At 56.2% G+C, this 14,458-nt stretch overlaps 1 protein-coding gene across 1 annotated transcript in view; it reads left to right on the top strand.

Annotated features, from left to right (window-relative positions):
* The window catches only part of LOC135255749 (zinc finger homeobox protein 3-like), a 191,164-nt gene that overhangs the window by 98,529 nt on the left and 78,177 nt on the right, over positions 1-14,458 (top strand). Inside the window, exon 4 of the mRNA XM_064337308.1 lies at positions 13,179-13,410. Coding sequence (XP_064193378.1) covers positions 13,179-13,410 — 232 coding nt within the window. The remainder of the gene's footprint in view (positions 1-13,178; positions 13,411-14,458) is intronic.

Raw genomic sequence — 14,458 nt, forward strand, 5'->3', positions numbered from 1 at the left:
TGCAAGTTTTTTTTTTGTTTTTTTTTTTTTGAGAAGGGCACCTATAGTCCGCTCCTGGGGGGGGGGGGGAGACGTGCCGGCGCTTGAGAGTGGAATTAAGGGGGTGTTTTTGGGGGCGGCTCCACCGCAGCAGCGGGCCGCTAGCTCTCGACAGACTCCTACGACGCTAACCTTCCTTTCGGCTGAAGTGCTGCTTTTCCAGCGCGGTTTTAACAGCGGCGCGGTTTGCCGGCCGGCCCCGCCCACAGCGAGCGATTGAGCGATTGAGCGCGCTCTGTACGTCTCCTATCGGCCGCGCGGCGACTGCTTTGATTTCGACACAACCTCCGTTTGTAAACACAAGAAGCGCTGCGGTTACTTTACAAGCGCACTGCCTCCGGCTCACTGGTACAGAATGTATGAGAGAGAGAGAGAGAGAGAGAGAGAGAGACAGGGAGAGAGAGAGAGAGATAGACAGAGAGAGAGACAGACGGGGAGAGGGAGAGAGACAGACAGGGAGAGAGAGAGAGAGATAGACAGACGGGGAGAGGGAGAGAGAGAGATAGACAGACAGGGAGAGAGAGAGAGAGAGAGAGAGATAGACAGTAGAGAGAGATAGACAGACAGGGAGTGTAAGAGAGGGAGGAGAGCTGGAGAAGGTGTTCTAGCTGTGTAACGTGTTTTGCATAGCGCCACTGCCAAACCTGTGCTCCATAGCCTGTCATTGTACACGACGCAGTCTCTAAACACCAGACCGGCGTTGTGCATTTTCCTCTTTTTATTATTTTCAGACTTTCTAACGTAGATGTTTTCTTAAAGTGGGCTGTCGCCCTGCAAAGGGATCTTAGCTTGCCGGGTATGACTACAGAAGTGCTGAAAGGCCCACTGACTCCCCAAAACTGAGCTTTGAGAAGGGGCTGCCCTGTTCAGACCCCAAACATAAAGTACTAAAGACCTCTCTCTGTCTTTCTCTCTCTATTTCTGTCACTGTGTCTCTGTCGTCCTCACTCTCTCATTCTCTCTCTCTCTCTCCCCGTCTCCCTTCCTCCCACTCCCTCTCTCTCTCTCTCCCTCTCTCTCTGTCTCCCTCTCCTTCTCCCTCTTCTTGTCTCTCTCTCTCTCCCTCTCTCTCCCTCTCTTCCCCCTCTCCCTCTCTCTCTCCTCTCTCCCTCTCTCTCTCTCTCTCTCTCCCTCTCTCTCCCTCTCTCCCCTCCCTCTCCTCTCTCTCTCTCCCTCTCTCCTCCCGTCTCTTAACGAACCCTCGTCTGCTCAGTCAGCGCGGGATCGCATAACGAGGGCGCTCCTCCAAAACATTAATAAATTAAAGTCGCGAGTCGTCCTGTGCGGAGGGCGCTGAGCGTGATCTCACAACCCCCCGGCGCAATCTGCATCAGAACAGAGCTGCGGACGGGAGGCTGCTGTGCCCTCTGCGCTGAGCGCTAAGCGCTCCGTCCTGCGTTTCTGGGGGGGGGGGGCGGAGGCAGCGGGTGACACGACGGGCCAAGGCTAATGGCTAAGGCGGTTATTTTGGGACTCGCTTGAGCTGGGACAAGGTCTTCCCGTGGCCTCTGAAAAGCGGCCTTCCAATTAGGCCGCCCCCCCCCAACACACTCCCCCCACACCCCCCCCACCCCGGCTCCCGATGATGGTCATATTTCAGCTGTAGTTACCCCACGCTGGGAATGATGAGGGCTTAGGTTATTGACCGGCTATCGCCCGGCCTGATCAATGAGAAAGCACTTTGTTTTCTTTTTTAAAAATGTTATGTTGCTTTTTTTTTATTCGCAGAGGTTTTTTCAGTAATGAGGTTCAGTACATACAGCCTTATAAGAGGGACTGTGTTTGGATGGCCAAAGGTTTTAAAAAACAGGGATGCAATTAAGGGGAGTGACAGGTTGCGTGTGTGGTGCGCTGTCTGGTCGTGTGTGTGTGTGTGTTGTTTTGTTGTGGTGTGTGTGTGTGTTCTGTCTGTCTGTTGTGTGGGGTGAGATGTCCCAGCCTGTCCAACGTTCTATTCAAAGAGCCAAACCCAAAATCTCCCGTTCCCCAGCCTCACTATGAGAGCGCCCCCGCTCACCCACGGCCAGACTGCTCATCCACAAGCCTCTGACGCACTCTCTGGTCACACTAGTGCGTTCTGTGAGCTGTTCCTGATCAGCAGTCCAGCGTCCTGCCCACTCAGGGTTATTCCTGTAATATGCAAACGAGGTTCCCGTTGTTCCTCGTTTACTAAATCCCTCCACCCCCTCCCTCCCTCCTTCACCCCACCTCTATGGGGGCCTCTCCAGGTGCCTTTGCTGGCGTGGTGTCCCAATTAAAAGCCTGCCTTTTTAACCCTTCGAAGAGTAGGTGTTCTTACTTTTTTTCCCCCATAATTCTTAGTCAGTGTTCTAGAACTCCATTGCTTTCAGTTACCAGTAGTGATTGTGATGATACTGGTGGTGACACGCATGCACACAGACACACACACACACACACACACACACACACACACACACACACACACACACACACACACACACACACACACACACACACACACACACACACGCATCGTGTCTCAGCCACTCGCCGTATGAAATTTAGATTAAAAATATGACACAGAAAAACACTGCATCTTTAACAGCCTCGTTGCCTGGCCTGAAGCTGCGACCAATGGTGTCACGATGAAATATTTACCCAGGCGAGCCGGGAGCGCTGGAGGTGTGAGCTCGACCGTACCAGCCCAGCGAGGTCGAGTTCAGAGCCCAACCATACCAGCCCGGCGAGATCGAGTTCAGAGCCCAACCGTACCAGCCCGGCGAGATCGAGTTCAGAGCCAAGCCTGTCAAGCCAGCCCGGCGCGAGATCGAGTTCAGAGCCCGCGACAGCCGAGATCGAGTTCAGAGCCCAGCCGTACAGGCCCGGCGAGATCGAGTTCAGAGCCAGCCAAGCACAGTGACCATCAGCCCGGCGAGTCGAGTTCGACCAGTAGCCCTCCAAGCCGCTACCAGCCCGGCGAGATCGAGTTCAGAGCCCAACCGTACCAGCCCGGCGAGATCGAGTTCAGAGCCCGACCATACCAGCCCGGCGAGATCGAGTTCAGAGCCCAACCATACCAGCCCGGCGAGATCGAGTTGCAGAAAACCCGCGATCGTTCAGGCCCCTCGCGCGAGATCGAGTTCAGAGCCCAACCATACCAGCCCGGCGAGATCGAGTTCAGAGCCATACGTGCATATTGTGCACATATACACAAACGCACACACACACGCATATATAGATATTGTGTGCGCTTCTGTTTTTGTTTTTGTATAAGCAGTCAATGTTATTCACATGTATCTCAGGGGCAGTTGAGATTGTAAAGGCAAATGTTCGTCTCCATCAAGGTGACATTGGCGTCGGAGGCTCTGGTGCAGTTGGCCCATATTAATTGAGTAAACCCCCCCCCCAGTCTCAGGTTCAGGGGCAGGTTTTCTCTTCTGTGCAGTGGAGGGGCGGTATCGGGGGGGGGAGGGGGGAGGGGCTGAGGATTGATTGACAGACTGAAAGAGCACTTCCTGTACCGCGTGCGGCTGGTTCAAAGGCTCCCCTGCTCCTGTTGAGCCGGCGCCCCAAAGCGCCTCGGTGGCGGGATACGCCCCACCCCGCCCTGCTGCAAAAGGGCTTCCTCAGCCGTGTGACGTGCGGAGGGAGCCGGCTGTTTGTTGTCAGTGACTAATGGCCTTTTCGGTAATGTTCATGTGCCAAATTTAATTTTCACCGGCTGTATTAATCATCACAAGCGCCGTCACCCATTCCGCCCCCCCCCCCTGACACCCAACCCCTCAGCCACCCTGCTCGTTGTGAACCACCCCCCACTGCCCCCCCCCACTGGCCCTGCCCCCTTCGGTTCACCCTGACTGGCAGGCTACAGTCAGGTGTTCCCATTTCAGGCCTCTGATTGGCTGCTCTGACTGCTGTGAGCAGGAAGCAGGTGCCTGCTCGGTGTCTGGGACAGCTTCAGGTTTTTCTGTGGGACACCGTCAGCATGTCTCTCCCGGCCCGCTTCCTCCTGTCCTCTGACAGGCCGGCTACGGTCAGGTGTTCCCTTCTCCGGCCTCTGATTGGCTGCTGTGACCGCTGCGAGCAGGAAGCAGGTGACAGCTTCAGGTTGTTTCTGTGGGACAGCGTCAGCGCGTCTCTGCCCGTCCCGGCTGCTCATTATGTAGTAAAATCACCAGGGGAACAGCGTGTGGGATTTCCCTGGTGCCCGAACGCAGGCAGCTCTGTGTGGGGGGTGCACCAGCAGGGCCTCCTAAGCCCCTGTTCACAGGCACTCTGACAGGATCTTCCTCTGAGAGAATATGTCACCTCACCCTCCCCTCCCCCCATCCCCAAAAAAAAAAAAAAAGAAAAGACTCATTCATATTTAACTTTGTCAATTCTTTCTTAACCCCGGAGAGACGGTGTGCTCAGACAGACAGTAATCCCACGTGTATGAATAATTTAGGCTTCTCCTTCTCGTGACGACGCGGTAGGACAGTGTGTGTGTGTGTGTCTGTGAGTCAGTGTGTGTGTGTGTGTCTGTGTGTGAGTGTGTTGCTGGTGTGGGGCACGTAACCACCCCCCACCCACCCACCCCCCGTCAAATCACCCAGCAGTTGTCTTCAGAACAGGGGGAAGGGCTTTAAGTCGAGAGGGACAGGGACAGAGCTCCCATCTGGGAGACTCAGATGAGCACGCCTGCTTCCGCTGGCGTCTGGAGACCACAGGGAGCTGTCAGCTACGCGTGCGTGTGTGTGGTGTGCGGGTGTGCGTGTGCGTGTGCGGTGTGCGGGCGGGCGTGTGTGTGCGGTGTGCGGGCGTGCGTGTGCGGTGTGCGGGGGGTGTAAATGTGCGGTGGGCGTACGTGTGTGTGTGTGTGTGTATCTGTGTGTGCTGGGGGGGGAGTTAGGAGAAGGTTCATGGTGAGAGTAGGTGTGGAGGTAGGCTGGGTTTGGGATATGTAGTGCGATGATGACCTACTTGATGAACACTGCGAACCACTACAGATGCAGTACAGTGACACACGCGTTGCATATTAACACCACTCGACAGAATGGTAGTCTTTTTCTCGCCGTACACAAAGTAGCGATTGCACTCACTGCTCGAAACGCAGCGGCCATTTTGGAGGCTACCCTGGCGAGCGCGTGGACGGGCGGAGCTGGGCGGGTGTGGTAGAGCTCTCCCACGGACCCCCGCCCCGCACGCGGGGGCGCACGCAGATGTCGGCCCGAAGGCGCAGCTGCTCGCATCGGGCCCCTGGCCTCCCTGCAGCTGTCGCCCCCTGCTGGTGCGGTTGTTGTACTGCCGTGTTAGCGGCGTGCCTGGCCCTGGGGCTCACATGCATAAAAACACCAGGAGGCTAAGCTGTTAATTAGCCGCCCCCAGAGAGAAGGGCAATGACGACCCTCTCTCTCTCTCTCTCTCTCTCCCCCCCCCACCTTTTCCCCAGGCAGCGCTGACATCATTTCCTGCCCGGTTCCAGTGAGTAGTTTCTCGCTCGCTCACAGGCCCTTAGCTCGGCTCATTAAAGGGAAACTTGTTTAATTTATTTATTTATAATTTTATTTTTTTTAGCTCGGGCTGCTAGTGAAGGTCCCGCGTTAGCGTTTGTAATGCCGTGCGTGTGCTGATCCGCTCATCCCAGGCTGGGAGGGGACGCGGGGACCACAGCGCGGAGCGGGCCTCCGCTGGGCCTTCGCTGGGCCTTCGCTGGGCGTTGGCTGGGCGTCGGCTGGGTGTCGGCTGGGCGTTGGCTGGGTGTCGGCTGGGCGTTGGCTGGGTGTCGGCTGGGCGTTGGCTGGGTGTCGGCTGGGCCTCCGCCGGGCCTCGTTATCGCCACGCGGGGCATTGATCCTTCGCCTCGCCTGTTTGTTCGCCCCGTGAGCTATGTGGGAACATTGATCTGAGCTGACTGAGAGCCATTCTTCAGAGCACTGGGACATTATGAGAGGGACTCATGTGGGAAGAATGCATTATTTGACTGCTTGTCACTGCGCCCCCCTCCTTCCCTCTCTCCCTCTCTCACTCTCTCCCTCTCTCACTCTCTCTCCCTCTCTCACTCTCTGTGTCTAACACACATGCACTCACTCATATACGCACATACAGTACCCACACACACACACACGCACATATACACACATACAGTACCCACACACACACACACGCACGTATGCGCACGTGCACGCAAATGAGATGGTGTGTAACTAACGTGGACCGAACGACTGCCAGCATCGATCGCCTCCTCTCTGCGATTATTTACCTGTTGTTTACGCTCCCGTTACCTCGGCTATCGGAAAGGAATTCGATAATCGTTGCGATATTTAATGCCGGAGCGACGCAGGGTGGTTACTTTCCGCTTCCTGTGTCTCCGTGGCGATGTGCCTCTGGTTCCGCAGCGGGCCAACTTCCTGTCCCAGCCACTGGCCTCGCCCCTCTCTCTGCCGTCCAATCGGAAAGCAGGCCCTCTCAACCCCTTTATCACTGACCTCTGTCCTTCCTGCTCTCGGTAGTGCGGGGTGGGTCGACTGGGTGTAGGCTTTTGGAATGGGTGTAGGAATGTGCAGAAGTAAGGGAGATGGGAATGGTGGTGGGTGCTGCACAAGTCCCGTCCAAAATGCCACGCGACTCACACAAAGCACACACAATGCACACATACCACCTAACTGTACTGATACGACATCTAGGCGCTATGCTACCATTAGCAGTGGCTAATGCTGAGCAGCCACGTTGACCTCTGACCTCCAGCAGGGAATCGCAGGCAGGCAGGCGCTCGTACTGCTCGTACAGCCCAGAGAGGCGAGCCGGGTTTTCCCAGGGAATCCCAGGCTCCCCAGCTCCGATGACTCACCGGAGGACTTTCTCACACCCAAAAAAACGCTGCTCGGAAGCTGAGTGTGTGTGAGGTCATTGTGCATTACCTCACGCTCTCTCTCTCTCTCACTCACTCACTCGCTCTCTCTCTGAGCGAGCGACGGTGTTAATTGTCAGCCCGTGAGGACGCATCCCTTTGTTTCCTGCTCAGCAGGAAACGCGGTGACCTCAGCAGCGCTTTAACAGAGCGAGTGACATCATCACCACATCTTCAGAAGCACACGAAGCTGGCCCCTCCCCTCCGCGTCGCTCAGGGTGATGTAAGCGCTGTGGAGCTGGTCCACAGTCGGACAGACAGAAATAGTAGTGCCACAGTGTGCCTTCTCTGAATTGGCAAACGTGGACATGGGGGGGGGGGGGAGCAGTGTGGCTTGTGTGTGTGCGCGCACGCCCACGCCTGTGTGTGTGTGTGTGTGTGTGGTGTATGTGTGCGTACGCCCACGCCTGTGTGTGTGTATGTGCACTGTATGTGCGTGCATGTGTGTGCGCGTGTGTGTCTGTTTGTACCCGTGTGTGTGGGTATGCATGCGTATGTGTGTGTGTGCGTGCGCGCCTGTGTGTATGTGTTTGTGTGTATGCATGCGTGTGTGTGTGTGTGTGTGCGCGCCTGTGTGTATGTGTTTGTATGTATGCCTGCGTGCGCGTGTGTGTGTGTGTGTGTGTGTGTGTGTGTGTGTGTGTGTGTGTGTGTGTGTGTGTGTGAGAGAGAGAGAGAGAGAGAGACGGTGTACGGGAAGCACCTGAGCCTCAGCGCTAGCAGCCCGGTAGCGGACGGCTAATTCCAGCGCGGCTCGCGGGGGCCGCTTGGCAGCTCTTTGAGAACTGATAGCCCTTCAGCCGGCGGATAGTCATCTGTTTTAATGCATTAGCTCTGTATTAACAGCGCTGCCAGGTCTAATGGTGGAAATTGGGCTCTGATCAAAGAGGGCGGGGATCCGTGTGGACAGCTAGCGCCGAGCTCAGCTTACCCTCCTCTCCTGCTCTCTCTCTCTGTCTCTGTCTGTCTCTCTCTCTACCTTTCTCCCCTCTCGCTCTCTCCCTCTGTCCCCCCCCCTCTCTCTCTCACTCTCTGTCTCTCTCTCTCTCTCTCTCCTGCTCTCTCTCTGGTACTTTCTCTCTCTCTCCCCCTCTCTCCCTCTCTCTCACACACGCAGTTTCTGGCTGGGAGTTGGCCTCCAGCTCACCTCTCTCTCTCCCTTCACGTGAGACTCATTCGCTCCTGGGATCTCAGCTGGAGACGCGCTGTCATCCCAGGCACAATTATTTAAAAACTCCTTCTGATGTTAATTATACTTTTTTAAAATGAAATGTACCTGAGAGATGTCACGGTGGCTGTTGAGACTGATGCGGTGGGTGGGGATGTGGGGGTTAAAGGTTAAAGGTCATTGCCAGGTGATCATCCTGTGTGAGGGCTCCTGGGGCTCGTGGCTGTTTGGGACTGATCTGGTGGGTGGGGGGTGGGGTTAAAGGTTAAAGGTCGTTGCCAGGTGAGCAGCCTGTGCTCCTGGGGCTCATGGGTGTTAGGGACTGTAGTGCTGCTCTTTCTCTCTGGAGCTCTGGTGGTCGAGCCGGGCCACAGCCACAGTCACACCCCAGGACAGAAACTGCAGCCCCGTGCGGGCGGGGCAGGGGCGGTGTGTGAGGGTGGGGGGTGAGGAGGTGTGTGAAGGGGGGGGGGGTTTGGGGTCCCGGCACAGCTGCTCAGACCCCGTGCTGTTGGGTTAGCTCCGTCCCCCTGTACTCCAGATCTCCCAACATGACTTTTTCATTATGCCTTTGAATTCCAGCACAGCAGCCGTGGAGGGGGGGGGGGGGTGATTTATCAGCGCGGAGCTTCGGGATCATAGGAAACAGACACCGGGAATGTGAACTTTTGTCTCATATTGTGTTTCACCTTCAAGCTGAGCTCCTTAAGGTGTGTTTTTCTTTTCGTCCGCCCCTGGCCTGAGGCCGGTGGACAGCAGTATGGATCATCCACTGAGGAATCCGTTCTGCCCCCGTCTACATTACCGTGGCAACCCTGTAATCCATCCCCTGAACCCCCCCCCCCCATCCATAATGCCATGCCCCCCCCCCCTCGGGTCTGGAGAAAAGGCCTCCCGTCTCCACTGCCCTCCTCCGTATGTCTTCTTATGCCCGGTCTCCGAATGCCCAGATGAAAGGCTCTGATTGGTGGGGAAAGGGGAAGGGCCCAGCGTCCTGCGTCACTGATTGGCTGAAGGACGTGGATGCTCCCAGGCCAGAGCAGGTCCCGTTACCTGGTCGTGGGGTTGGGGGGCGGGGCGCAGGGGCGGCAGCGGGGGGGGCGGTCTTGATGCGTCCTGTCAGCTCATGTGGTTTAAGCTCCAAAAATTCCAGTGATTTATTTTTCTTTCATTTTCTTTTTTTTTTTTAAATATCCCCCACGGGCTTTGAAGTTAAGACCAGGTGCTCCCCCCCCGGTCTCCCCCCACATCTGTTCCGACTAAACGCAAAAAAGGCGCCCTGTTGCTCCGCCTACATCACAGCGCTCCCGCGCCGTCTCCCCGCTCCCAGGTCACGTGACGTACGCGGCGCCGCGTGCGGGAGAACCTGAGCATGCTAGCGCTGTGATGCAGTGCGTTTGAGGAGGAGGAGGAGGAGGAAGAGGCTCTCGCAGCAGCGCCCTGACGAGCTGCTGAACGAGGGACAGGACAGGAGAGGAGAGGACAGGAGAGGAGAGAGGGAGAAGGAGAGGACAGGGGGGAAGGAGGGAGGGAGGAGGAGGAGAGGAGAGAGAGGACAGGAGAGGACGGAGGGGAGAGAGAGGAGAGGAGAGGAGAGGAGGGGAGAGGAGGACAGGAGAGGAGGGAGGGGACGGAGGGACAGGAGAGAGAGGAGAGGAAGGGAGGGAAGGAGAGGACAGGAGAGGGGAGGGGAGGACAGGAGAGGAGAGGACAGGAAGGACAGGAGGGGAGATGAGAGGAGAGGAGAGGAGAGAAGAGGAGAGGAGAGGAGGAGAGGAGAGGAGAGAGGAGGAGGAAAGAGGGGGAGAGGAAGGAGAGAGGAGAGGAGGAGAGGAGAGGAGAGGGGGAAGAGGAGAGAGAGGAGAAGACAGGATGGGAGAGGAGAGGAGAGGAGAGGAGAGGAGAGGTGGGGGGGGAGAGGAGAGGACAGGACAGGAGAGGAGAGGAGAGGAGAGCTGAGGCTTTGAGAATCCAGCCCATAACTCTATTAGGGGCGGATTTCGGGCGCTGTTCCTGGAAACGCTGCCTTAATGCGCTCGAGGTGTTTTACCGCGCGAGACGAGAAACGCGATACCGCGGCGGAGCCGTCCTGAAAAAGCCCGCTGTAATATTACCAGAAAATTAAATATTAGGAGAGAGAAAAAAAGGATGAGAGCATTTCAGGGAACAGAAGTTTTTTTTTGCCTGTCATCAACACCTGATGCATATTTAATACGGTTAAAAATCTAATGTTTCCATTGCTTTTTTTTGCAAAGCAGAGCTAATCTAAATGTTGGCTTCACATACCGTAGGGCAAAGCAGTTTTGTCTTTTCTTAATGAATCCTTTTGTCTTTCCCAGACTGTGCCGGGGTGTGTGGGGGGGCTGCACTGGAGATGAAGAGTCTCATCTTGCAGAGAGAAGGTTTTTTGTTTCCGTAAAAAGCGCAGCGAAAAGGCCTTTGCCTCCGTGCGTCTGTTTTATAGCGCAGAGTTAACGACAGGGAAGTGTGTTTTATTTCTCATCTTCTGCGACGGGCGCACGGGAGCGCTTCGGATTTCTGTCCCAATCACGCGCCGGCGATTGTTTCTCACGAGACGCGTCGGCCAATCAGATCCTGAGAAACAGACCGACCTGGCCTTCGCCCCCCTTAGCGGTAGCAGTGCACTCAACCCCTTACAGTGAGCCGTGCACTCAACCCCTTACAGTGAGCTGTGCACTCAACCCCTTACAGTGAGCTGTGCACTCAACCCCTTACAGTGAGCTGTGCACTCAACCCCTTACAGTGAGCTGTGCACTCAACCCCTTACAGTGAGCTGTGCACTCAACCCCTTACAGTGAGCCGTGCACTCAACCCCTTACAGTGAGCTGTGCACTCAACCCCTTACAGTGAGCTGTGCACTCAACCCCTTACAGTGAGCTGTGCACTCAACCCCTTACAGTGAGCTGTGCACTCAACCCCTTACAGTGAGCCGTGCACTCAGCCCCTTACAGTGAACTGTGCACTCAACCCTTACAGTGAACTGTGCACTCAACCCCTTACAGTGAGCGTGCACTCACCCTTACAGTGAACTGTGCACTCAACCCCTTACAGTGAACTGTGCACTCAACCCTTACAGTGGAGCCGTGCACTCACCCTTACAGTGAGCGGCACTCAACCCTTACAGTGAGCCGTGCACTCAGCCCTACAGTGAGCCGTGCACTCAGCCCTTACAGTGAGCCGTGCACTCAGCCCTTACAGTGAGACGTGCACTCAACCCCTTACAGTGAGCGTGCACTCAACCTTACAGTGAGCCGTGCACTCAACCCCTACAGTGAGCTGTGCACCAACCCTACAGTGAGCTGTGCACTCAACCCCTTACAGTGAGACTGTGCAACTCACCCTACAGTGAGCCGGCACTCAGCCTTACAGTGAGCCGTGCACTCAGCCCCTTACAGTGAGCCGTGCACTCAGCCCCTTACAGTGAGCCGTGCACTCAACCCCTTACAGTGAGCCGTGCACTCAACCCCTTACAGTGAGCCGTGCACTCAACCCCTTACAGTGAGCTGTGCACTCAACCCCTTACAGTGAGCCGTGCACTCAGCCCCTTACAGTGAGCCGTGCACTCAGCCCCTTACAGTGAGCCGTGCACTCAACCCCTTACAGTGAGCCGTGCACTCAACCCCTTACAGTGAGCTGTGCACTCAACCCCTTACAGTGAGCGTGCACTCAGCCCCTTACAGTGAGCCGTGCACTCAGCCCCTTACAGTGAGCCGTCACTCAGCCCCTTACAGTGAGCCGTGCACTCAACCCCTTACAGTGAGCCGTGCACTCACCCTTACAGTGAACTGTGCACTCAACCTTACAGTGAGCTGTGCACTCAAGCCTTCAGTGAGCTGTGCCATCAACCCCACAGTGACTGTGCACTACCCCTTACAGTGAGCTGTGCACTCACCCCTACAGTGAGCCGTGCACTCAGCCCCTTACAGTGAGCCGTGCACTCAACCCCTTCCGTGGGGGAATATGGGGTATTTATCTGAGCCACAGAAGGCCTTTGGAGGGAGGGCTGGTGCCATCAAAGCAGCATAACGGCTTACTCTGCAGTCTAGAGACCGTCTGCTGTCCCACGGCTGCTTGTCGGGGGTTGATGATCGTGATAGTCTTCTTGTGGTAGGGGTGGGAGAGGTTAGTTTTCGTGTTTGGTGGATTGGGGTGAGTGACTTTGGACCTGGCCTTTTTTTCATTAGAAGCGGGATTAGTCTTGTCAGTATTTTTGATAAGGGTGGGATTAGTCTGTCAGGATTTTTAATGGGGGTGGGGGTTGGGAGAAGGGATTAGTTTTGTCAGTATTTTTGATGGGGGCGGGATTAGTCTGTCTGGAATTTGACAGTTCGTGGGATAGATAGGTAGCTCTTCTTTCGTGGAGTGGCCCTTCTTAGTGCGGCCTGCTGAGGAATGTGCTGGTCTGTCTCTCCTCTCCTCTCCTCTCCTCCGCTCTCTCGCTCGCTCGCTCACAGTGAAAGGGAGTGATCGAGCGGCCCTGGTCGATATTTAGCATCCCATGCGTGAAACAGGCAGATGTTCGGAGTTTCCTTTTTAGAGCAGCGGGACGAGACAGTGAAGGGCCTCTCCGTCCCGGGTTCGATGGCCCGGCGCGTCCTCAGGGGGTGCGAGTGTCGAGCCAGACCCCCCCCCCGCCCCACAAGGGCCGCTGGGGCCTAACAATGCTACAGTCCAAAGTGGTCTTGTGTGCTTGGCTGCTCGATGTGTCAAGCATGTGCTTGGTGTGTGTGTGTGTGTGTGTGTGTGTGTGTGTGCGCACGAGAGTGTGTGTTAAACAACAGAGCTGTGATTGGTAATTGATTTGTTCATTTGCGAGCTGCTTGAGTGAAAATGAGTCCGTAGCGCCCCAGTTGTCTCCTGTCAGTTAAAACCTCTCCCTTCTCCCCTCTCCTTCCTCCTTCTCCCTCTCCTCTCCATCCTTCCTCCTCTCTCCTCCTCCTCCTCCTCCCTCCCTATCCTCTCTCTCCCTCCCTCTCCTCCTTCCTGCCTCCTTTCTCTCCCTCCCTCTCCCTTTCCCTCCCTCTCCTCTCCCCTTTCTCCTCCCTTCCTCCCCTCTCTCTCCCTCCTCCTCCCCCTCTCTCTCCCTCCCTCCCTCTCCAGCACTTGCAGCAGCACGAGAGCGCGGTGGAGGGGGAGTCCTGGTACTACCACTGCGTGCTGTGCAGCTACTCCACCAAGGCCAAGCTCAACCTGATCCAGCACGTGCGCTCCATGAAGCACCAGCGCGGGGAGAGCCTGCGCAAGCTGCAGCGGCTGCAGAAGGGCCTGCCCGAGGAAGAGGAGGAGCTCAGCGCCATCTTCACCATCCGCAAATGCCCCTCCGCCGACACGGGTAAGGGGGGCGGGGCCGTGTGTGTGCGCGCCCCCTCCTGGGTGGGGGGGGGGGTAGGTGCAATGGCGCCATTATGTGCATTTTTGTTTGTGGGAGGGGCGGTCTCCTGCATCTCCTGCTCCTGTGTGCTCCAGGTCCAAGTTCTCACGATGAAGATCGTCGCGCTCTTGCTCATTTGACGTAGCGCTTTCGCACATTTCATTCACTCCAGAATGGGGCGGGGGGGAGGGGTGGGGGGTCTGTGTATTTCTTGTGGGTCGCAGAGTGCCAGTAAGATCAGGAGAAAAGCTAATTGCTCAGCACCAGTGTGCCCACATTGATCTGACCACCTTTGGGCATCGTGGGGTTGGCTCTGAAGGGCCGGTGGGTTTTTTTTTTGGGTGGTTTTTTTTTTTTCCGCGGTGCGTGTTGACGGAGCGGTGGTGTGGATTTCAAAGCCAACAGCCGCGAGGTGGGCACGACGGGCGAGGCGGGCGTGCCTTATCTCCCGTCTGCAGAACACACAGCCCCGAACTCCGCTCGCCCTCGCCCTCACGCTGACATTGACACACGCAGGTAAAAACCGCTTTGTGGGAAACCCGTGAAAGGGAGCGGGGGGGGGGTTTGTTTTCTCAATGCACCCTCATTTCACCCCCCCCCCCCACTCTGGTGTGGCTCATGTGTGTGTGTACTGCTGGGCCCTTTCTCCACAGAGTTAAGGCCCTGATACGGGTGCTTTAGCCTTGGAAAGAAAGAGATTATCAGATACTGCGTCAGTAGTGTTCTTTCTCTCTCTCTCTCTCTCACACTTTCTGCCCCTTCTCTTTCTCTACCTCTCTCTCTCTCTCTCTCTCTGCCCCCTCTTTCTTTTTTCTCCCTCTCTCTCTCTTTCTCTCTCTCCATCACACTTTAGCTCAGCCCTTTTAGTGGGAGTGAACAGGAAGTGTCTCTGAACTGCCACAGAGACACCTCCCCCTCCATGCCAGCGTTTGCACAGGTGCATCGTGGGAATTGTAGTCTCCCTCTCAGCTTCTTCCCCTGTGCCTCTCCAGCTGAATTTAATGCTAAA

The sequence above is a fragment of the Anguilla rostrata genome, chromosome 5, assembly GCF_018555375.3.
Source record: "Anguilla rostrata isolate EN2019 chromosome 5, ASM1855537v3, whole genome shotgun sequence".
Classification (NCBI taxonomy): domain Eukaryota; kingdom Metazoa; phylum Chordata; class Actinopteri; order Anguilliformes; family Anguillidae; genus Anguilla; species Anguilla rostrata.